Source organism: Bombina bombina, chromosome 3 (assembly GCF_027579735.1).
Source record: "Bombina bombina isolate aBomBom1 chromosome 3, aBomBom1.pri, whole genome shotgun sequence".
NCBI classification, from domain to species: Eukaryota; Metazoa; Chordata; class Amphibia; order Anura; family Bombinatoridae; genus Bombina; species Bombina bombina.
Window position 1 is genome coordinate 755,651,270 of NC_069501.1, and position 25,665 is coordinate 755,676,934.

The window sequence follows — 25,665 nt, forward strand, 5'->3', positions numbered from 1 at the left end:
ACCTGATAAATTCCTTTCTTCTGTAGTGTGATCAGTCCACGGCCCGCCCTGTTTTTTAAGGCAGGTAATTATTTTTAAATTATACTCCAGTCACCACTACACCCTTGGTTCCTCCTTTCTCGTTGGTCCTTGGTCGAATGACTGGGGGTGACGTAGAGGGGAGGGGCTATATGCAACTCTGCTGGGTGAATCCTCTTGCACTTCCTGTTGGGGAGGAGTAATATCCCAGAAGTAATGATGACCCGTGGACTGATCACACTACAGAAGAAAGGAATTTATCAGGTAAGCATAAATTATGTTTTTCCAAAAATGTGTTTACAATTGCTTTTACCAACTGCAGAGTACAATTGTAAGAAAATTAGCTTTTTAAGGTTTTTTGTGTATATTAAAGCTCAGATTTTGTGTTTTGAAGCCACAACCTAATAAAATGGATTGAGCTTGTAGATATAATCAGATCTCATTACTTTATCACATTGTGTACATATACCTGCTTCTTTATCTTATATCACCAGTACTTGGAGAGAACAATGGAAAAAACATTGTATTACCTTATCTCTGCTATATCCCACTGGGAGTGTAATTTCTTCTGCTGGCTGTGTTTACAAAGCTTATCTATAGCTTGGACCTGCGGCCACAAACTTTCAGAATAGGTGGGGATACCACATGCTAAATAAGCTATTTCAAATGCCAATATAAGGGTAAAGGAGCTACTTGTAAACAATTTAATATACTCCAGCAGGTAAAGTGGATCATTGGTAACAAAATAAAGGGGAGAAAAAATTTGATTAAACTGTCCCTGTAAGTATGTACCGTGCACCAGCATTTTAAACTCAGAACTTGCTCAGAGAGCCTAAGGCACTTGTACTATCTAGCAATTATTCCATTTGTTAATTGCTGACATAATACAAGCATTACTGGTACTCTGGGCAGCTGCAGGATTTAAAATGCTAGTGCACCGAGAATATCTAGCTATGCTTCACATGCACATGCAGAGAAAAATGTTAACACTAAAACAGTGATAACTTTTACTAGAAGCATTTTTGCCAATACATATAGTGCAAATATGTTTCTATTCAAAGATGTAATTCATCTATGTGCATTTAAATTTTGACCGGAATATCCCATTTAAATTATGTTTTTATAGCATAACCTAAATATTTAGAGCTTTAAAGAAGTGCTTCTTATGAGTCGAGTGTTTTACGTACATTAATCCATAATCCATATGGGATTATGCCTATAATGCAAGTTAATGCATATGCGTTGCTAAAGCAAACACAGAAGAGGCAGACTTGCATGGTAAGAAAATTCACTGTGTTACTTAAATTCTATGCTGTAGAAAGGTTTAATAAAGAAGAGGGCCAATAATAATATTGTTTACTATCAGACTGTTTACAGTGTTAACAGATATTCAGAGTTAAATTGCAGGAGAGAAATGTAGTGCAGGGGAATGCTGCATGCTTTTTTTTAGGGTTATCTCAGAGGTGGCATCTATCAAATGTTTGTGCATTTTGAATGTAATGCAATAGATTCAGAGTTTTCTTTAGTGACTTAACTGCTGAGGTAAGTATTTGTGTAAGTATATGTCTTGTATGCTGCTAGTCATATATATATTATTGTGTCCAACAGTATAATGCATGTTAATTGGGCATTAAACGCTCTCTAGAGAAATAAAAAAGCAAAATCTGTAACCTAGCTTTTCAAAATGCTGCAAGTTACCTAAACCAGTTATTTTATTGCAGCATTTACAGGTTATAGAATATGTTTAATGCTATTTTAAGTTAGACACATTTCTGCAACTTTCTGAGCAAAAGGTAACAAAGTTATATATGTGCAACATTTGATCCAGCTAAATGTATTTTCTCCAACATTGGTGTGTCCGGTCCACGGTTTCATCCTTCCTTGTGGGATATTCTCCTCCCCTACAGGGAATGGCAAGGAGAGCACACAGCAAGAGCTGTCCATATAGCTCCCCCTCTGGCTCCGCCCCCCAGTCATTCTCCTTGCCGCTCTGAACAAGTAGCATCTCCACGGGGATGGTGAGGAGTTTGTGGTGTTAGTTGTAGTTTTTTATTTCTTCTATCAAGAGTTTGTTATTTTGAAATAGTACTGGTATGAACTATTTACTCTGAAACAGAAAGAGATGAAGAGTTCTGTTTAAAAGAGGAGTATGATTTTAGCAGCAGTAACTAAAATCAATTGCTGTTCCCACGCAGGATTATTGAGCTGAGAGAACTTCAGTTGGGGGGAACAGTTTGCAGACTTTTCTGCTCAAGGTATGACTAGCCATTTTTCTAACAAGACTGTGTAATGCTGGAAGGCTGTCATTTTCCCTCATGGGGATCGGTCAGCCATGTTCTTAGACTCAGAAAGAATAAAGGGCTTATTATGGGCTATTAACTGGTGGACACTCTTAAGGGGTAAATCGATTGTTTGTTTATTTAAGTTGTTTTTTAAAGTTTGAAGTAGTTTTCACACTTTTATTGTTTGGGGAACGTTTTTATCGCCAGGCACTAGTTAAGACACCTTCCCAGTCAGGAAGGGCCTTTCACTGTAGTAGGTAGAGCCTCATTTTCGCGCCATTATTGCGCAGTTTCTTTTGAGTGCAGTGCATGCAGCTGCATGTGTGAGGGTCTGGTATCCACTGAAAACGTTCCTAGAAGGCTTGAATTGGTATCGTATACCCCCCTGGGATAGGTGAAGTCGCAACAAAGGCTGTGGCTGGGACTGTAGTGGGGTTAAAATTGCAAACGGCTCCGGTTTCCACATTTTAAGGGTTAACAGCTTGAAAATTGGGGTGCAATACTTTGAATGCATTAAGACACTGTGGTGAAAATTTGGTAAAGATTCCTTCATAGTTTTTCACATATTCAGTAATAAAGTGTGCCCTGTTTAACATTTAAAGAGACAGTAACGGTTTTGTTTTAAAACGTTTTTTGTGCTTTATTAACCAGTTTAAGCCTGTTTAACATGTCTGTACCTTCAGATAGATCATGTTCTGTATGTATGGAAGCCAATGTGGTTCCCCCTTCAAATATATGTGATAATTGTGCCATGGCGTCCAAACACAGTAAGGACAGTACTGTCACAAATAGTAAGGTTGCCCAGGATGATTCCTCAGATGAAGGAAGTAGGGATAGTTCTACATCCTCTCCTTCTGTGTCTATACCAGTTATGCCCGCGCAGGTGACCCCTAGTACTTCTATCGCGCCAATGCTTATTACTATGCAACAATTGACGGCAGTAATGGATAACTCCATAGCTAATATTTTATCCAAAATGCCAGCATTTCAGAGAGAGCGCGATTGCTCAGTTTTAAACACTGTAGAGCAGGAGGGCGCTGATGATAATTTTTCTGTCATACCCTCACACCAGTCTGAAGTGGCAGTGAGGGAGGGTTTGTCAGATGGAGAAATTTCTGATACAGGAAGAATTTCTCAGCAGGCAGAACCTGATGTTGTGACATTTAAATTTAAATTAGAGCATCTCCGCGCATTACTTAAGGAGGTGCTATCTACTCTAGATGATTGTGACAATCTGGTCATCCCAGAAAAATTGTGCAAGATGGACAAGTTCCTAGAGGTCCCGGTGCACCCTGATGCCTTTCCGATACCTAAAAGGGTGGCGGACATAGTGAATAAGGAGTGGGAGAAGCCAGGCATACCTTTTGTCCCTCCTCCTATATTTAAGAAATTGTTCCCTATGGTCGACCCCAGGAAGGACACATGGCAAACAGTCCCTAAGGTCGAGGGGGCGGTTTCTACACTAGCCAAACGCACGACCATTCCCATTGAGGTCAATTGTGCTTTCAAAGATCCTATGGATAAAAAATTGGAGGGTTTGCTTAAAAAGATTTTTGTACAGCAAGGTTACCTCCTTCAACCTGGTGGTTCTGGTTCGAGGAACTGGAAAAGTCGCTCAGTAGGGAGACTCCGTATGAGGAGGTCATGGACAGAATTCACGCACTTAAGTTAGCGAATGCCTTTATTTTAGACGCCGCTTTGCAGTTAGCGAGATTAGCGGCGAAAAATTCAGGGTTTGCAATTGTGGCGCGCAGAGCGCTCTGGCTAAAGTCTTGGTCGGCGGATGTATCTTCCAAGACAAAATTGCTTAATATCCCTTTCAAAGGTAAGACCCTTTTTGGGCCAGAATTGAAAGAAATTATTTCAGACATCACTGGGGGAAAGGGCCATGCCCTCCACAAGATAGGCCTTTCAAGGCTAAGAATAAGTCCAATTTTCGTTCCTTTCGCAATTTCAGGAATGGACCGGCTTCCAACTCTGCAGCCTCTAGACAAGAGGGTAACGCTTCCCAGACTAAACCAGCTTGGAAACCAATGCAAGGCTGGAACAAGGGTAAACAGGCCAAGAAGCCTGCTGCTGCTACCAAAACAGCATGAAGGGGTAGCCCCCGATCCGGGACCGGATCTAGTAGGGGGCAGACTCTCTCTCTTTGCTCAGGCTTGGGCAAGAGATATTCAGGATCCCTGGGCACTAGAAATAGTCTCTCAGGGTTATCTTCTAGAATTCAAGGAACTACCTCCTAGGGGAAGGTTCCACATGTCTCACTTATCTTCAAACCAAATAAAGAGACAGGCATTCTTACATTGTGTAGAAGACCTGTTAAAGATGGGAGTGATACACCCAGTTCCAACTGTGGAACAAGGTCAGGGGTTTTACTCAAATCTGTTTGTAGTTCCCAAAAAAGAGGGAACTTTCAGACCAATTCTGGTTTTAAAAATTCTTAGCAAATTTCTCAGAGTTCCATCGTTCAAAATGGAAACCATTCGAACAATTTTACCTACAATCCAGGAGGGTCAATATATGACTACCGTGGTTTTTAAGGATGCGTATCTACATATTCCTATCCACAAAGATCATCATCTGTTCCTAAGGTTCTTTCTGGACAAACATTATCAGTTCGTGGCTCTCCCATTCGGACTAGCCACTGCTCCCAGAATTTTCACAAAGGTGCTCGGGTCCCTTCTAGCGGTTCTAAGACCATGGGGCATTGCAGTGGCACCTTATCTGGACGACATTCTAATTCAAGCGTCGTCTCTTCCCAAGGCAAAGGCTCATACAGACATTGTTCTAGCCTTTCTCAGATCTCACGGGTGGAAGGTGAACGTAGAAAAGAGTTCCTTGTCTCCGTCGACAAGAGTTCCCTTTTTGGGAACAATAATAGATTCTTTAGAAATGAAGATCTTCTTGACAGAGGTCAGAAAATCAAAGCTTCTAAACGCTTGTCAAGTTCTTCTCTCTATTCTGCAGCCTTCCATAGCTCAGTGCATGGAAGTAGTAGGGTTGATGGTTGCAGCAATGGACATAGTTCCTTTTGCTCGAATTCATCTAAGACCATTACAACTGTGCATGCTCAAGCAGTGGAATGGGGACTATACAGACTTGTCTCCAAAGATTCTAACAGACCAGAGTGGGTCATTGTCACGACCGACGCCAGTCTATTAGGCTGGGGCGCGGTCTGGGATTCCCTGAAAGCTCAGGGTTTATGGTCTCGGGAAGAGTCTCTTCTCCCGATCAACATCCTGGAACTGAGAGCGATATTCAATGCTCTCCGGGCTTGGCCTCAACTAGCGAAGGCCGGATTCATAAGATTCCAGTCAGACAACATGACGACTGTAGCTTACATCAACCATCAGGGGGGAACAAGGAGTTCCTTGGCGATGAGCGAGGTATCCAAAATCATCAAATGGGCGGAGGATCACTCCTGCCACCTATCTGCAATCCACATCCCAGGAGTAGACAACTGGGAGGCGGATTATCTGAATCGTCAGACTTTCCATCCGGGGGAGTGGGAACTCCACCCAGAGGTGTTTGCCCAGTTGACTCAATTATGGGGCATTCCAGACATGGATCTGATGGCGTCCCATCAGAACTTCAAGGTTCCTTGCTACGGGTCCAGATCCAGGGATCCCAAGGCGACTCTAGTGGATGCATTAGTGGCGCCTTGGTCGTTCAACCTAGCTTATGCGTTTCCACCGTTCCCTCTCCCTCCCAGGCTTGTAGCCAGGATCAAACAGGAGAAGGCCTCAGTGATTCTGATAGCTCCTGCGTGGCCGCGCAGGACTTGGTATGCAGACCTGGTGAATATGTCATCGGCTCCACCATGGAAGCTACCTTTGAGACAGGATCTTCTAGTACAAGGTCCATTCGAACATCCAAATCTAGTTTCTCTGCAGCTGACTGCTTGGAAATTGAACGTTTGATTTTATCCAAGCGTGGGTTTTCAGATTCAGTGATAGATACTCTGGTCCAAGCCAGAAAACCTGTGACTAGAAAGATTTACCATAAAATATGGAAATGATATATCTGTTGGTGTGAATCCAAGGGATTCTCCTGGAGTAAGATTAAAATTCCTAAGATCCTCTCCTTTCTCCAAGAAGGTTTGTATAAGGGATTGTCAGCGAGTTCTCTAAAAAGGACAGATTTCTGCTTTAGCTGTCTTGTTACACAAACGACTGGTAGCTGTGCCAGATGTACAAGCTTTTGTAAAGGCTTTGGTCAGAATCAAGCCTGTTTACAGACCCTTGAATCCTCCTTGGAGTCTAAATTTAGTTCTTTCAGTTCTTCAAGGGGTTCCGTTTGAACCCTTACATTCCATAGATATCAAGTTACTATCTTGGAAAGTTCTGTTTTTGGTTGCCATTTCTTCTGCAGTTTCGGAATTATCTGCTTTGCAGTGTCATACACCCTATCTGGTGTTCCATTCAGATAAGGTCGTTTTGCGTACTAAGCCTGGTTTTCTTCCGAAGGTTGTTTCCAACAGGAATATTAACCAGGAAATAGTTGTTCCTTCTCTGTGTCTGAATCCAGTTTCAAAGAAGGAACGTTTGTTACACAATTTAGATGTAGTTCATGCTTTAAAGTTCTATTTAGAAGCAACTAAGGATTTTAGACAAACCTCATCTTTGTTTGTCGTTTACTCTGGTAAGAGGAGAGGACAAAAAGCTACGGCTACCTCTCTTTCTTTCTGGCTGAAAAGCATTATCCGATTGGCTTATGAGACTGCCGGACGGCAGCCTCCTGAACGAGTCACAGCTCACTCCACTAGAGCTGTGGCTTCAACATGGGCTTTCAAGATCGAGGCTTCTGTTGATCAGATATGTAAGGCAGCGACTTGGCCTTCTCTGCACACTTTTGCCAAATTTTAGAAATTCGATACTTTTGCTTCTTCGGAGGCTGTTTTTGGGAGAAAGGTTTTGCAAGCCGTGGTGCCTTCCGTTTAGGTAACCTGATTTGCTCCCTCCCTTCATCCGTGTCCTAAAGCTTTGGTATTGGTTCCTACAAGTAAGGATGAAACCGTGGACCGGACACACCAATGTTGGAGAAAACACTACAGTCACCACGGCACCCTATAGTTTCTCCTTTTTCTCCTAACCGTCGGTCGAATGACTGGGGGGCGGAGCCAGAGGGGGAGCTATATGGACAGCTCTTGCTGTGTGCTCTCCTTGCCATTCCCTGTAGGGGAGGAGAATATCCCACAAGTAAGGATGAAACCGTGGACCGGACACACCGTTGGAGAAAGTAATTTATCAGGTAAGCATAAATTCTGTTTTTGTTTAGACATGACCTTCTAATGTAAAAACACATGTATTGTGGTTCAAAATATTAATCAAGATGTGGATAAAAAGGGATGTGATCATACCATTCAACAATACTGCAATTATATCTCCTTTTTATGAACAAAACATATTTTCTTTCCTAAGACATGGAGAGTCCACAACGTCATTCCAATTACTAGTTAGAATATCACTTCTGGCCAGCAGGAGGAGGCAAAGAACACCACAGCAAAGCTGTTAAAGGGACACTGTACCCAAAAATTTTATTTCGTGATTCAGATTGAGCCTGAAATTTTATGCAAATTTCGAATTTACTCCTATTATAAAATTTTCTTCATTCTCTTGGTATCTTTATTTGAAATGCAAGAATGTAAGTTTAGATGCCGGCCCATTTTTGGTGAACAACCTGGGTTGTCCTTGCTGATTGGTGGATAAATTCATCCACCAATAAAAAAGTGCTGTCCAGAGTACTGAAACCAAAAAAAAGCTTAGATGCCTTTTTTTTCAAAAAATGATAGCAAGAGAACGAAGAAAAATTGATAATAGGAGTAAATTAGAAAGTTGCTTAAAATTGCATGCTCTTTCTGAATTACAAATGAACAAATTTGGGTTCAGTGTCCCTTTAAGTGTCACTCCCCCACCCACAATCCCCAGTCATTCTCTGTGCCTCTGTCAATGGAGGAGGTGAAGTTTGGTGTCTAAAGAAATCAATTCCTTTTTTGGGTACTTTTCCTTGCAAGCAAGGATTTGGGTTTAGCTGAGTCCACGTCAATCTTTTCAGTAGGGTAGTGGTGGCTTTTAAGCAGTTAGGAAGTTGTGAGGTAGTTTTTGCTTTGTTTCCAAACACATTGCTGCCCATGGTACAGAAAGCCAGAGTTGGTTTCTCTGTTCTATCTTTTTCTACAGGTCTCTGTAAGGAGTTAGTGTCCTTTCACGCCTTGTGAGCTGTCTTCCTGCCGGACAGCTAGACTGCTGGTAAGTGCTTTTTGTCTTCTAGTTCTTGGAGACTTGCACTTCAGAAAAAAAATTCATATACAGTAGATGGGGACATTTTTAAAATCCTTTATACAGGATTCTCTTTGGCAGTGGGCAGGCACATGTATGTTGAGACTAGGGGTTAATCTTCCCTTTATTTGGGACGTTTTTCCTCTTTGGACTAATTTTGTTGAAATACTTTATTAGTATGTGTGTGTGGCTTATGTTTTATACAGGGGTTTATGTATAAACTTAACATTTGGCAGTTGGTTTGCTTGCTTAGCTAGAACAGGCTAACTGACAGACTGCTTGAGCGTAGTTTCCTCTCTCTGATGGTCATGTTACTTCTCTCTGCTGTCGGATATTCGTGGAGCGGAGCTGAGTAATTTAATTTCAGTCTCTTCAGTATCTATCTACTATACGATCATTTTAGAGACTTCTGGCAGCCAAATTGTGTAAATAAATTTTTTTACTATTTAGGGAATTTTTTATTTAGTATTATGGACATGGAAGTCTCTGTGTCCTTTGACAAATGCTTGTTATGCCTAGAGGCAAAAATTGTTTTGCCTATGCAATTCTGTGCTTCATGCTTAGAACACTTCAGTTTAAAGATAAATTGTTGCCCGCTGAGCCCAATGTCTCTCAGGATGATGCTGTTCAGGCTATGCCACAGCTTTCTCCTCAAACGTCCCAAGCCTCTATGGCGTCACATACAGTGCCCTGCAGTTCCTCTCAGCCTCCTGGAGGAGTTTATTTGCCTGCAGATTTTGCTGCACAGGTATCTTCTGCGGTATCTGCGGCATTATCTGCTTTTCCTATGCTTTGAAAACGCAAGAGGAAAATTAGACATTCAGATAAGGTTTCTGTTCCACATACTGCTACGCAGGTTGCCCTCCCTCATAAGTCTGATGAGGAGGATACATCAGTAGCCTCTGAGGGTGAATCTCAGATTCGGACAGTATTATTCCTTCATCTGATACTGAAGAAGTTAACTTCAGATTTAAGCTTGAACACTGTTAAAAAAGGTCTTGGCTACTTTGGATGACTCCGATACTTCTGTCGTCGTCAACCCTAAGAAGTCTAGTAAACTTAAAAAAAATACTATGATGTTCCTTCCTCTGTGGAAGTTTTTCCTGTCCCAGACCGTGTGACAGAGATTATTTCACAGGAATGGGAGAAGCCAGGGATTTCTTTATCCCTGTCTCCCGTATTAAAAAAGATGTTTCCTGTTGCGGACTCCATTAAAGATTCTTGGCGCATGGTGACTAAAGTAGAAGGGGCTATTTCTACTCTGGGTAACAGAACTACGATCCCTATAGAGGATAACTGCTCCTTTAAGGATCCCATGGACAAAAAGCTGGAAGCTTATTTGAAGAAGATGTATGTTCATCAATGTCTTCAATGGCAACCTGCAGTATTGCCACAGTAGCAAGTGGGGCATCTTATTGGTGCGACGCCTTGTCTGAATCAATTTTAGTAGAGACTCCGTTGGAGGAAATACAAGATAGGATTAAGGCTCTCAAACTAGCCAATTTATTTATTTCTGATGCTAACAGGCAAGTTATTACACTGGGAGCCAAGATGTCTGGCTTCACTGTCCTAGCCCGCAGGTCATTGTGGCTAAAATCTTAGTTTGCTTATGCTACCTCTAAGTCCAAGCTTCTGGCGCTTCCTTACAAGGGTAAGACCCTTTATGGGTGGAAAAGGGTCTTTTCTACCTCAAGACAAGAAGAACAGACTCAAAGGACGTCAAAGTAATTTTCATTCCTTTCGTAACTTCAAAGGTCAAAAGCCTCTCCCTCTTCCAAGCAGGAGCATTCCAAGTCTTCTTGGAAGCCCAATCAGTCTTGGAATAAGGGGAATCAATCAAAGAAACCCTCAGCTGAGTCTAAATCGGCATGAAGGGTCGGCCCACGGTCTGGGATCAGATCAAGTGGGGAGCAGACTTTTCCTGTTTTGTCAAGCGTGGAGACGAGATGTCCCAGATCCTTGGGCTGTGGACATAATATCTCAGGGTTACAAAATAGAATTCAAAACTTTCCCTCCCAGGGGCAGATTCCACCTCTCAAGATTATCTGCAGACCAGGTAAAAAGAGAGGCATTCTTGAACTGCGTTCCGGACCTTTCCTCCCTGGGAGTGATTGTTCCTGTAAGGGAACATGGTCTAGGATTCTATTCAAATCTGTTTGTGGTGCCCAAAAAAGAGGGAACTTTTCGACCCATTTTAGACATAAAGTGCCTCAACAAGTTTCTCAGGGTACCGTCCTTCAAAATGTAAACCATTCGTTCCATTCTTCCTTTGATCCAAGAGGGTCAGTTCATGACGACCATAGACCATAGTATCTTCATGTTCCCATCCACAGGGATCATCACAAATTCCTAATATTCGCCTTTCTAGACCAACACTTTCAGTTTTTGGCTCTTCCGTTTGGCCTTGCCACAGCTCCCAGAATTTTCTCAAAGGTTCTGGGGGCTCTCTTGGCACTGATCAGGTCTCAGGGAATTGCAGTGGCGCCATTCCTGTACGACATATTGGTTCAGGCGCCATCTTTTCAACAAGCAAATTCTCATACAGAAATCTTGTTGTCTTTTCTAAGTTCCCACTGTTGGAAAGTGAATCTGGAAAAGAGTTCCCTTGTTCCAGCTACAAGGGTGGTTTTCTTAGGGACCATAATAGATTCCCTATCTATGAAAAGTTTTCTGACGGAGGTAAGAAAATCCAGAATTCTCTCCTCTTGCCTCTCTCTACAGTCTACTGTTCGGCCATCAGTGACTCAATGTATGGAGGTAATTGGTCTGATGGTCGCTTCCATGGACATCATTCCCTTTGCTCGATTTCATTTGAGAGCTCTGCAATTATTATGCATGCTCAGACAATGGAACGGAGACCATTTGGATCTGCCTCAGGGGATAGATCTAGACCAGTCGACAAGAGACTCTCTCTCCCGTGGTGGCTTTCTCAGGGCACATGCTTCCGGAGACTTTCCTGGGTGATTGTGACCACGGACGCCAGCCTGCTAGGCTGGGGAGCAGTCTGGGACTCGTTAAAGACGCAGGGACTATGGACTCGGGAGGAGCCTGCTCTCCCCTTAAACATCTTGGAATTGAGAGCGATTTACAATGCTCTGATAGCTTGGCCTCAATTGTCCTTAGCCCGGTTTATCAGGTTTAAGTCGGACAACATCACCTCAGTGGCTTACATCAACCACCAGGGAGGAACTCTGAGTTCCTTAGCCGTGAAGGAGGTGGCACGGATTATTCAGTGGGCGGAAGCTCAAAATTGTTGTCTGCCATCCTGGAGTGGACAACTGTGAAGCAGATTTCCTGAGCAGACAGACATTTCATCCCGGGGAGTGGGCTGTCCATCCGGAGGTGTTCTCCAGGATAACCCTCAAATGGGGGGTGTCGGAGTTGTTTCTGATGGCGTCTCGGCAGAACGCCAAGCTTCCACGGTACGGTTCAAGGTCAAGAGATCCTCAGTCCGCTCTGATAGATGCTCTGGCGGTTCCTTGGGATTTCGGTCTAGAATACCTGTTTTCTCTGTTTACACTCCTTCCATGAGTTATTGCTCGTATCAAACAGGAGAGAGCATCGGTATTTCTAATAGCTCCTGCATGGCCTCCCAGGATCTGGTATGCAGACCTAGTGAAGATGTCATCTCTGCCACCTTGGAGGTTGTCCCTGAGGAAGGACCTTCTAACTCAGGGTCCATTCCTCCATCCAAATATCGTTTCTCTGAAGCTGACTGCTTGAAGATTGAACGCTTAGTTCTGTCATTGAGACCATGATCCAGACTCGCAAGCCTGTTACTCGAAAAATTTACCATAAGGTATGGCGTAAATACCTTTTATTGGTGTGAATCTAAGGGCTACTCTTGGAGTAAGGTCAGGATTTCTAGATTTTTTTTGTCTTTTTTTCTCCAGGTCTGGAGAAAAGGTTGTCGGTCAGTTCTCTGAAAGTTCAGATTTCTGCAATTATCTATTTTGTTACACAAACGTCTAGGTGATGTGCCAGATGTTCACTCTCTTTGTCAGGCCCTGGTCAGAATCAAAAATTGAAGCTTCTGTGGAACAGATTTGCAAGGCTGCAACTTGGTCCTCTCTGCATACTTTTTCCAAATTTGATACTTTTGCTTTGGCGGAGGCCTCTTTTGGGAGAAAGGTTCTTCAAGTGGGGGTGCCTTCTGCTTAGGTCTGCCTGTCTTGTTCTCCCTCCCTTTTCATTCCGTTTCCTCGAGCATGGGTATTGGTTCCTACTAGTAATTGGAATGATGTTGTGGACTCTCCATGTCATAAGAAAGAAAACAACATTTATGCTTACCCGATAAATTTATTTCCGGACATGGAGAGTCCATGACTCCACCCTTAGTTAGACAGTTATTTTTGACTAAACCTCAGGCACCTCTAAACCTTTGTGTTATTCTTTTTCCATTTCCCTTTGGTTGAATGACTAAGCATTATGGGTAGGGGAGTGACACTTAACAACTTTGCTGTGGTGCTCTTTGCCTCCTGCTAGTAACTGGAATGACTGTGGACTCTCCATGTCCGGAAAGAAAGAAATTTATCAGGTAAGAATACATTTTGTCTTTTCGTAAAAAGGAGATATAATTGCAGTATTGTTCAATGGTATGATCACATCCCTTTTTATCCCCATCTTGATTACTATTGTGAACCACAATACATTTGTGTTTACATTAGGTCATGTCTAAGAAAAAATATTTTTAGCTGGATCAGATGCTGCATATATATAACTTTGTTACCTTTTGCTTCAAAATTATTTATTCATATTTTATATATCTAAGTTGCACATTTATATAGAGATATTTTTTACATTTGATTTTTATGTCAATGTCTTATTTTATGTTTAATTCATAGCCTTATTATTACATCAACGTGCGAGAATGGAAAGACTAGCTAAAGAGCTAAAACTTGAAAAGGAGGAGTTGGAGATGCTGAAAGCTGAAGTTAATGGAATGGAACATGACCTTATGCAAAGACGTCTCAGACGAGTCAGCTGTACAACATCAATTCCCACTGTAAGTTTTTTAAAAGATTACTTTTGTGTTTATTATTAGAATTTTAGATCCTTCTAATGTGGATTGATTGAAGATTTTAAAGCCCTGCTAAAGGTACACTAAAGTCAATATTACACTTTCATGATTCAGTCAGACTATACGGTTTAAAAAAATAATAATTCCAGTTTGATTACATTATCAAATTTTGCACAGTCTTTTTATATGCAAACTTTCTGAGACACAAGCTCCTACTGAGCATGTGCAAGAGTACACAGTATATATGTATATGCATTTGTAATTGTCTGTTGCCTGTCACTTGACACAAGGGGCAGGGAAACTGATAATTTGGAATGAATGTATCTAATGGTCCTTTAAACTTCACTTGCCTTGGTTTAAAAATGTCCCATAGAGTGGCCGAAAAGTGAATTCTATTACCCTGTTTTCTTTCATTAGATAGTGAGAGTCCATGATTCATCATCTGTGGGAATTCCCCTCCTAACAACGAGTAGGAGGCAAAAGATAACCAAACACACTCCCTCCCAACTCTGATAGTCGATTTTTTTCTGCCGCCTTGATGACATGTGAGGTGAAAGTGCAGATCTACTCGTTGCTGAAAGGGGATCCTCTAACCGATCTGAGACCCAGTACCTTGCATTAACCGGTCGTTCAGAGGGGTAGACAAGGAGTTATCAGCCAGGCAGTGAAAGGTCTTTTCTCAGTGGTCTACAGTGAGCTGCTCCTTGTGGATTCACAGCTCTTCCCATGGTGAAATGTAGTCACACTGCCTAGGATGGGCTCATCTACAGGAATCAAGTTGCTGCAGCTGAGGTTAGCATATGATTATTATTTTTTTAACCCCTTAATGCTTGCATTTCTATGGGGGTGTCTTTTTCAATAGCATGGTCTCACCGCCAACGGCGAGACCATGCTATTTTAGCAAGCCTGCAGGAGGAAGGGAGGGTCTAATTTCCGCTCATGGCAAGACCCGTGCTATTATACCCAGACAATCCCTTAACGACCAGCAATGTACAAGGTACGTTGAAGTTACTGTTGCTTTAATTTTAGCGCAGTAACATCTGAGCTGTACACAGTGTAACTTTCTTTTACCTGCACTAACTTTTTTTTTTTTTGTTAAGTTTTAGCACGCCTTTTCTGAGATATAATCCTTTTTCTGTTCCTGTGTTGCTGTAACTTATTCAGCATCTAGGAAAGTTCTCAGGACTGATGAAAGTGGTAAGACACTCTGATCTACAGAGCATGGTTTCCTATTTGGGGTACAAATTTTATTTAACCCTTTATGTGCTGGGTTATTTGCTGTGTACTTCTTTAGCTGTTTTTGACAGTTTTTCAGCGCTGGACAATACATTTATTATTATTATTGTTATTGTGCCTTTTTTTTCCCCTTCGTGTGTTGACGATTTGTCTGCTTTATTCTGCTTATTTGCTTCAGTCTATTCATGATACTCAAGCTATTTCTTTACCTTTAACTATGGAGCAAACTAGAGCAGCTCAGGCCTCTGATATTTCAGATGATTTCTAGAAGGGAGACCCTCAGATACTTTAACCCATTCCTCTTAGCTTTGTACCTCTTGTGCTGAGTTTGAAGTGCAGTAAAACTCTGTTTACGGTAAAAAAAAGAGAGCAAGGGGTTTTACCCTATCAAAATTGCTCCCAGAAGAGTTTAACTGAATCTTCTACAAAAATGATGGTATATATTCACTCTACTATTAATAAGGTTTACATTAAATGCAGACTTTTGCAAGGATTGGAAGGGTGTACTTCTTTGGTCATTAGCTCATCAGGGACTTCCCTTAAGGAGCAGCCCTTCCAAGTAACCCAATGATAATAGGGGTGTCTCTGAGGAATCTTATTGTGAGGATAATCTCTGAGTGTCATGAGCCTGCAGCTATTGCAGAGGATGTGTCCTTTAATTTCAGCTTTGAGCATATAAATGCTTTATTACAGGAAGCTTTAATTGCTTTAGAGGTAGAGGATTGTCCTGCTACAGTTAAAAGGACAGGAAACCCAAAAATGTGATTCGGATAGAACATACAATTTTCATGAACTTTCCAAATTGCTTCATTCACATGTTATCATTTGCTGAAGGAACATTGACAGCTAGACAAATGTGTGCAGGCACCAATCAGCAGCTAGTCCCACTAGTGTAGGATATGTGTATATTATTTTTCAATAAGGGTTACCAAGAGAAAAAAACACATTTGAAAATAGAAGTTAATTTAAAAGTGTCTTAAAATTACATGCTCTGTCTGAAGCATACAACTTTCATTTCGTTCCTAAGATATGGAGAGTCCACAACACCATTTAATTACTAGTGGGGAATATCTCTCTTGGCCAGCAGGAGGAGGCAAAGAGCACCACAGCAAAGCTGTTAAGTGTCACTCCCCTACCCATAATCCCCAGTCATTCTCTTTGCCTCTGTCAATGGAGGAGGTGAAGTTTGGTGTCTGAAGAAATTAATTCCTTTTTTGGGTACTTTTCCCTGTAAGCAAGGATTTGGGTTTAGCCGAGTCCACGTCAATCTCTTCAGTAGGGTAGTGGTGGCTTTTAAGCAATTAGGAAGTTGTGAGGTAGTCCTTGCTTTGTTTCCTAACACATTGCTGCCCATGGTACAGAAATCCAGAATTGGTTTCTCTGTTCTTTCTTTTCTCTTGTTAAGTGTATCCAGTCCACGGATCATCCATTACTTGTGGGATATTCTCCTTCCCAACAGGAAGTTGCAAAAGGATCACCCACAGTAGAGCTGCTATATAGCTCCTCCCCTCACTGCCATACCCAGTCATTCTCTTGCAACTCTCAACAAAGATGGACGTAGTAAGAGGAGAGTGGTGTATTATAGTTAGTTTTTTAACTTCAATCAAAAGTTTGTTATTTTTAAATGGTACCGGAGTGTACTGTTTCATCTCAGGCAGCATTAGAAGAAGAATCTGCCTGTGATTTCTATGATCTTAGCAGAAGTAACTAAGATCCATTGCTGTTCTCACATATTCTGAGGAGTGAGGTAACTTCAGAGAGGGAATTGCGTGCAGGTTTTCCTGCAATAAGGTATGTGCAGTTAATATTTTTCTAGGGATGGAATTTGCTAGAAAATGCTGCTGATACCGGATTAATGTAAGTAAAGCCTTAAATGCAGTGATAGCGACTGGTATCAGGCTTATTAATAGAGATACATACTCTTATAAAAGTGTAATATAAAACGTTTGCTGGCATGTTTAATCGTTTTTATATATGTTTGGTGACAAAACTTATTGGGGCCTAGTTTTTTTCCACATGGCTGGTTTGATTTTTGCCTAGAAACAGTTCCTGAGGCTTTCCACTGTTGCAATATGAGTGGGAAGGGCCTATTTTAGTGCTTTTCTGTGCAGTTAAAAATACTGACAGAGACATTCAGCTTCTTCCTGCATGATCCAGGACATCTCTGAAGGGCTCAAAAGGCTTCAAAGTCGTGTTTGAGGAGGGTAACAATCACAGTAGACTGTGGCAGTTGTGACTGTGTTTTAAAAAACGTTTTTGTCATTTATTATTCTTTTTTTGTTATTAAGGGGTTAATCATCCATTTGCAAGTGGGTGCAATGCTCTGCTGACTTGTTACATACACTGTAAACATTTTGTTAGTGTAACTGCCTTTTTTCACTGGTATTTCAAATTTTGTCAAAATGTGTTTCTCTTAAAGGCACAGTAACGTTTTTTATATTGCTTGTTAACTTGCTTTAAAGTGTTTTCCAAGCTTGCTAGTCTCATTGCTAGTCTGTACAAACATGTCTGAAACAGAGGATACTTGTTCATTAAGTTTAAAAGCCATGGTGGAGCCCCATAGGAGAATGTGTACTAAATGTATTGATTTCACCTTAAACAGTAAAGATCAGTCTTTATCTATAAAAGAATTGTCACCAGAGGGGTCTGTCGAGGGGGAAGTTATGCCGACTAACTCTCCCCACGTGTCGGACCCTTCGTCTCCCGCTCAAGGGATGCACGCTAATATGGCGCCAAGTACATCAGGGACGCCCATAGCGATTACTTTGCAGGACATGGCTGCAATCATGAATAATACCCTGTCAGAGGTATTATCCAGATTGCCTGAATTGAGAGGCAAGCGTGATAGCTCTGGGGTTAGACGAGATACAGAGCGCGTAGATGCTGTAAGAGCCATGTCTGATACTGCGTCACAATATGCAGAACCTGAGGACGGAGAGCTTCAGTCTGTGGGTGACGTCTCTGAATCGGGGAGACCTGATTCAGAGATTTCTAATTTTAAATTTAAGCTTGAGAACCTCCGTGTATTGCTTGGGGAGGTATTAGCTGCTCTGAATGACTGTGACACAATTGCAGTGCCAGAGAAATTGTGTAGGCTGGATAAATACTATGCAGTGCCGGTGAGTACTGATGTTTTTCCAATACCTAAAAGGCTTACAGAAATTATTAGTAAGGAGTGGGATAGGCCCGGTGTGCCCTTTTCCCCACCTCCTATATTTAGAAAAATATTTCCAATATATGCCACTACACAGGACTTATGGCAGACTGTCCCTAAGGTGGAGGGAGCAGTTTCTACTTTAGCAAAGCGTACCACTATCCCGGTTGAGGACAGCTGTGCTTTTTCAGGTCCAATGGATAAAAAAATTAGAGGGTTACCTTAAGAAAATGTTTATTCAACAAGGTTTTATTTTACAGCCCCTTGCATGCATTGCGCCTGTCACTGCTGCGGCGGCATTCTGGTTTGAGGCCCTGGAAGAGGCCATCCATACAGCTCCATTGACTGAAATTGTTGACAAGCTTAGAACTCTTAAGCTAGCTAACTCATTTGTTTCTGATGCCATTGTTCATTTGACTAAACTAACGGCTAAGAATTCCGGATTCGCCATCCAGGCGCGTAGGGCGCTATGGCTCAAATCCTGGTCAGCTGATGTGACTTTAAAGTCTAAATTACTCAACATTCCTTTCAAGGGGCAGACCTTATTCGGGCCTGGTTTGAAAGAAATTATTGCTGACATTACTGTAGGTAAGGGTCATACCCTTCCTCAGGACAGGGCCAAATCAAAGGCCAAACAGTCTAATTTTCGTGCCTTTCGAAATTTCAAGGCAGGTGCAGCATCAACTTCCTCTGCTTCAAAACAAGAGGGAACTTTTGCTCAATCCAAGCAGGCCTGGAAACCTAACCAGTCCTGGAACAAGGGCAAGCAGGCCAGAAAGCCTGCTGCTGCCTCTAAGACAGCATGAAAGAGCGGCCCCCTATCAGACAACGGATCTAGTAGGGGGCAGACTCTCTCTTCGCCCAGGCGTGGGCAAGAGATGTTCAGGATCCCTGGGCGTTGGAGATCATATCTCAGGGATATCTTCTGGACTTCAAAGCTTCTCCTCCACAAGGGAGATTTCACCTTTCAAGATTATCTGCAAACCAGATAAAGAAAGAGGCATTCCTAAGCTGCGTACAAGATCTCCTTGTAGTGGGAGTGATCCATCCAGTTCCGCGGACGGAACAAGGACAGGGGTTTTATTCAAATCTGTTTGTGGTTCCCAAAAAAGAGGGAACCTTCAGACCAATTTTGGATTTAAAGATCCTAAACAAATTCCTCAGAGTTCCGTCATTCAAGATGGAAACTATTCGAACCATTTTACCCATGATCCAAGAGGATCAGTACATGACCACAGTGGACTTAAAGGATGCCTACCTTCACATTCCGATTCACAAGAATCCTCATCGGTTCCTGAGGTTTGCCTTTCTAGACAGGCATTACCAATTTGTAGCTCTTCCATTCGGGTTGGCTACAGCCCTAAGAATTTTTACAAAGGTTCTGGGCTCACTTCTGGCGGTCCTAAGACCGCGAGGCATAGCGGTGGCTCCTTACCTGGACGATATCCTGATACAGGCGTCAAGCTTTCAAATTGCCAAATCTCATACAGAGATAGTTCTGGCATTCCTGAGGTCGCATGGGTGGAAAGTGAACGAAGAAAAGAGTTCTCTATCTCCTCTCACGAGGGTTTCCTTCCTAGGGACTCTAATAGATTCTGTAGAAATGAAAATTTACCTGACGGAGTCCAGGTTATCAAAACTTCTAAATGCTTGCCGTGTTCTTCACTACATTCCGCGCCCCACGGTGGCTCAGTGCATGGAAGTAATCGGCTTAATGGTAGCGGCGATGGACATAGTGCCATTCACGCGCCTGCATCTCAGACCGCTGCAATTATGCATGCTCAGTCAGTGGAATGGGGATTACACAGATTTGTCCCCTCTACTAAATCTGGATCAGGAAACCAGAGATTCTCTTCTCTGTTGGTTATCTCGGGCCCATCTGTCCAAGGGTATGACCTTTCGCAGGACAATTGTAACAACAGATGCCAGCCTTCTAGGTTGGGGTGCAGTCTGGAACTCCCTGAAGGCTCAGGGTTCATGGACTCAGGAGGAGAAACTCCTCCCAATAAATATTCTCGAGTTAAGAGCAATATTCAATGCTCTTCTGGCTTGGCCTCAGCTAGCAACACTGAGGTTCATCAGAATTCAGTCGGACAACATCACGACTGTGGCTTACATCAACCATCAAGGGGGAACCAGGAGTTCCCTAGCGATGTCAGAAGTCTCCAAGATAATTCGCTGGGCAGAGACTCACTCTTGCCACCTGTCAGCGATCCATATCCCAGGTGTAGAGAACTGGGAGGCGGATTTTCTAAGTCGTCAGACTTTTTATCCGGGGGAATGGGAACTCCATCCGGAGGTGTTTGCTCAATTGGTTCTTCGTTGGGGCAAACCAGAATTGGATCTCATGGCGTCTTGCCAGAACGCCAAGCTTCCTTGTTACGGATCCAGGTCCAGGGACCCAGAAGCGGCACTGATAGATGCTCTAGCAGCGCCTTGGTTCTTCAACCTGGCTTATGTGTTTCCACCATTTCCTCTGCTCCCTCGTCTGATTGCCAAAATCAAACAGGAAAGAGCATCGGTGATATTGTTAGCGCCTGCGTGGCCATGCAGGACCTGGTATGCAGACCTAGTGGACATGTCATCCTTTCCACCATGGACTCTGCCTCTGAGACAAGACCTTCTAATACAAGGTCCTTTCAATCATCCGAATCTACTTTCTCTCAGACTGACTGCATGGAGATTGAACGCTTGATCCTATCAAAGCGTGGCTTCTCTGAGTCAGTAATTGATACCTTAATACAGGCACGAAAGCCTGTCACCAGGAAAATTTACCACAAGATATGGCGTAAATATCTTCATTGGTGTGAATCCAAGAATTACTCATGGAGTAGGGTTAGGATTCCTAGGATATTGTCCTTCCTCCAAGAGGGTTTGGACCAAGGATTATCAGCTAGTTCTTTAAAGGGTCAGATTTCTGCTCTGTCTATTCTTTTACACAAGCGTCTGGCAGAAGTTCCAGACGTTCAGGCATTTTGTCAGGCTTTAGTTAGAATTAAGCCTGTGTTTAAACCTGTTGCTCCTCCATGGAGTTTAAACTTGGTTCTTAAAGTTCTTCATTCTATTGATATCAAACTTCTTTCATGAAAAGTTCTTTTTCTGATGGCTATTTCCTCGGCTCGAAGAGTCTCGGAGTTATCGGCCTTACATTGTGATTCTCCTTATCTGATCTTTCATTCAGATAAAGTTGTTCTGCATACAAAACCTGGGTTTTTACCTAAGGTGGTTTCTAGCAAGAATATCAATCAAGAGATTGTTGTTCCATCATTATGTCCTAATCCTTCTTCGTAGTCCGTGCCTTGAAGTTTTACTTACAGGCTACTAAAGATTTTCGCCAAACATCTAACCTGTTTGTTGTTTACTCTGGACAGAGGAGAGGTCAGAAGGCCTCGGCAACCTCTTTTTCTTTTTGGCTTCGGAGTATAATCCGTTTAGCCTATGAGACTGCTGGACAGCAGCCTCCTGAAAGGATTACAGCTCATTCTACTAGAGCTGTGGCTTCCACCTGGGCCTTTAAAAATGAGGCCTCTGTTGAACAGATTTGCAAGGCTGCAACTTGGTCTTCCCTTCATACTTTTTCCAAATTTTACAAATTTGATACTTTTACTTCTTCGGAGGCTGTTTTTGGGAGAAAGGTTCTACAGGCAGTGGTTCCTTCCGTTTAAGTTCCTGCCTTGTCCCTCCCATCATCCGTGTACTTTAGCTTTGGTATTGGTATCCCACAAGTAATGGATGATCCATGGACTGGATACACTTAACAAGAGAAAACATAATTTATGCTTACCTGATAAATTTATTTCTCTTGTAGTGTATCCAGTCCACGGCCCGCCCTGTCCTTTTCAGGCAGGTCTAAATTTTAATTAAACTGCAGTCACCACTGCACCCTATTGTTTCTCCTTTCTCGGCTTGTTTTGGTCGAATGACTGGATATGGCAGTGGGGGGAGGAGCTATATAGCAGCTCTGCTGTGGGTGATCCTCTTGCAACTTCCTGTTGGGAAGGAGAATATCCCACAAGTAATGGATGATCCGTGGACTGGATACACTACAAGAGAAATACATTTATCAGGTAAGCATAAATGATGTTTTTCTACAGGTCTCTGTAAGGAATATGTGTCCTTTCATGCCTTGTGAGCTGTCTTCCTGCGGACAGCTAGACCGCAGGTAAGTGCTTATGTCTTTTAGGTCTTGGAGACTTGCACTTCAGAAAAATATTTCATAGTTTTAACTTTCCTATACCTTTAAACAACCAGTTAAGAGAAATGATTAATTCTTAAAGGCAAGGAGCCTCCCTCTTTCTCGTGCTGAATTTAGTTTTGCACTTATTTCTAAGGAATGGCAGAAGCCAGGTATTCTTTTTGTTCTATCCGAAAATTTAAAATCTATGTTTCTTTCCTAAAATATGGAGAGTCCACGACATCATCAATTACTAGTGGGAATATCACTCCTTGCCAGCAGGAGGAGGCAAAGAGTGTCACTCCCCTACCCACAATCCCCAGTCATTCTCTTTGCCTCTGTCAATTTGGAGGTGAAGTTTTGGTGTCTGAAATTGGATTTCTTTTGCTACAAGCAAGATTTTTGGGTCTAGCCGTAGTCCACGTTAATCTCTTCAGTAGGGAAGTGGTGGCTTTAAAGCAGTTAGGAACTTGTGAGGTGGGTCTTGCTGCATTTTCCTTGCATTTTGCTGCCCAAGGTAGAAAGCCAGAGTATGTTTACTCTGTTCTTTCTTTTTTCTACAGGTCTATGTAAGGAGCATGTGTCCTTTCACACCTTGTGAGCTGTCCTCCTGCAGGACGGCTAGATTGCAGGTAAGTGCATTTTGTCTTCTAGGTATGGAGACTAGCACTTTAAGGGATTCCCTGCAGCATTTAAGGGGACAAAATAAATCCTTAGTAGGATTATTGTTTGGCAGAGTGCAAGCACATTTAGTGTATGTGATTGAGACTAAACGGTTAATCCTTATGGGCATGAAGGAGTTAACCTTTTTAAGACTGGCACTTTATTTTATTTATATGAATAATTACCCTGATAGCATTTATTATTGCTCTGGGTCTGGGCTGTGTGTTTTTGGCACTAAAGCATGGAGAAAACGATGTTAGGGAAATGTGAATTACTATCTTGTCAGCTAGTCTCCTCAGTATCGGAGCAGCCAGAGGGCAGTCCTACGGTGAATGGGTCAGTTGTTCTAGTTGCACATCTAGTTTTTTCCTTCGGTCACATGACTTCCTTCCTTTCCGCTCAGAATCAGAGCAGCTGTGACTGAATCAGCTGTCGCTTCTTGTTATTCTGGCAGCTTCTTAATCGGAAGGTGCAGGTAGGCACCTCAGTTCTGCTGAAGTGTAGAGAGTGACACTGAGATTTATTTTTGAGTTCAAAACCATCGCTCTTCATTACTAAAGGAAAGACGTTACCGCACTGAGCAAGAAAAATTTAAAGTGACAGTATTTTTTCAAATAACGTTTTTCTATATGTTTCTCATACCAAGGAGAGGAATCAAGTTTCCTTTCCTTGTGATGTTTACTATGCTTAGAGGCACTAATAGTTTTACCTATGCAATTGTGTGCTTCTTGTTTAGCGAAGACTATAGAGAGTAAAAATAAAATTTTGCCCATTGAGCCCATTGAGCCTGTTCAGGCAATGCCACAGTCTTCTCCTCAAACGTCCCCAGCCTCTATGGCGTCACATACAGTGCCCTGCAGTTCCTCTCAACCTCTAGGAGGAGTTTTTTTGCCTGCAGAAATTGCTGCTCCGGTATCTTCTGCGGTATCTGCAGCATTATCTGCTTTTCCTATGTTAAAGGGAAAACACAAGAGGAAAATAAGAGATTCAGATAGTAAGGTTTCTGTTCCACATGCTGCTACACAGGTTACCCTTGCTCATAAGTCTGATGAAGAGGATACACCGGTAGCCTCTGAGGGTGAAATCTCCGTTTCAGACAGTATAATTCCTTCATCTGATGCTGAAATAGTATCCTTCAGATTTAAGATTGAACACCTTTGTGTATTGTTAAAGGAGGTTTTAGATACTTTGGACGACTCCGATACTGCTGTCGTGGTCAACCTTAAGAAATCTAGTAAACTACTTAATATGATGTTGCTTCCACTGTGGAAGTGTTTCCTGTTCCAGACCATGTTACAGAGATTATTTCACAGGAATGGGAGAAGCCAGGGTTTCCTTTTTTCCCCCTCTCTTGTCTTTAAAAAGATGTTTCCTGTAGCTGACTCCAATAAAGATTCATGGCACACGGTGCCTAAAGTAGAAGGGGCAATTTCTACTCTGGCTAAGAGAACTGTTATTCCTATAGAGCATAGCTGCTCTTTTAAGGATCCAATGGACAAAAAGCTGGAGGCTTATTTGTAGAAGATGTATGTTCATCAAGGTCTTCAATGGCAACCTGCAGTTTGTATTGCCACTATGTCAAGTGCGGCATCTTATTGGTACGATGCCTTGTCTGATTCTCTTCAGGTAGAGACTCCTTTGGAGGAGATTCAAGACAGGATTAAGGCTTTCAAGTTAGCCAACTCCTTTATTTCTGATGCTACCATGCAAGTTATTAACTGGGAGCCAAGATATCTGGCTTTGCTGTGCTAGCTCGCAGGGCGTTGTGGCTGAAATCTTGGTCAGCGGATGTTACTTCTAAGTCCAAGCTTCTGGCGCTTCCTTACAAGGGTAAGACCTTGTTTGGAGCTGGTCTGGCAGAAATAATTTCTGATATTACTGGTGGAAAAGGGTCTTTTCTACCACAAGACAATAGACCTAAAGGACGTCAAAGTAATTTTCGTTCCTTTCATAACTTCAAAGGAAAGTCTTTCTCTCCCTCTTCCAAGCAGGAGCTGTCCAAGTCTTCTCTTGGAAACCCAATCAGTCTTGGAACAAGGGGAAATAATCCAAGAAACCCGCAGCTGAGTCTACATCCGCATGAAAGGTTTCCCCCCGATCTGGGATTGGATCAAGTGGGGGGGGCAGACTTTCTCTGTTTTATCAAGCATAGATGCGAGATGTCCCAGATCCCTGGGCTGTGGACATAGTATCTCATGGTTACAAAATATAATTCTAGACTTTATCTGCCCAGAGGCAGGTTCCACCTCTCAAGATTATCTGCAGACCAGATAAAAAAGAGAGGCATTCTTGAATTGCCTTCGGGACCTTTCTTCCCTGGGAGTGATAGTTCCAGTTCCTGTAAGGGAACAGGGTCTAGGATTCTACTCAAATCTGTTTGTGGTTTCCAAAAAAGAGGGAACGTTTCGTCCTATTAGTGTCTCAACAAGTTTCTCAGGATACCGTCCTTCAAGATGGAAACCATTCTTTCCATTCTTCCCTTGGTCCAAAAGGGTCAGTTCATGATGACCATAGACTTCAAGGTTGCGTATCTTCATGTCCCCATTCACAGGGATCATCACAAGTTTCTGAGATTCGCCTTTTTAGACAAACACTTTCAGTTCGTGGCTCTTCCGTTTAGGCTTGCCACAGCTCCCAGAATTTTCCTTAAAGGTTCTGGGGGCTCTCTTGGCAGTGATCAGGTCTCGAGGAATTGCAGTGGTTCCCCCTACCTGGACGACATCTTGGTTCATGCCGCTTCTTTTCAACAAGCAAACTCTCATACAGAGATATTGTTGTCTTTTTTACATTCCCACGGATGGAAAGTGAATCTGGAAAAGAGTTCCCTTGTTCGAGCTACA

General features: G+C 42.5%; 1 protein-coding gene across 2 annotated transcripts in view; it reads left to right on the plus strand.

Annotated features, from left to right (window-relative positions):
• TAB3 (TGF-beta activated kinase 1 (MAP3K7) binding protein 3) overlaps positions 1-25,665 on the plus strand; it is a 243,996-nt gene that overhangs the window by 149,928 nt on the left and 68,403 nt on the right. For both annotated transcript variants that reach the window (XM_053707600.1, XM_053707601.1), the window contains exon 4: positions 13,423-13,583. In XM_053707600.1, coding sequence (XP_053563575.1) covers positions 13,423-13,583 — 161 coding nt within the window. The remainder of the gene's footprint in view (positions 1-13,422; positions 13,584-25,665) is intronic.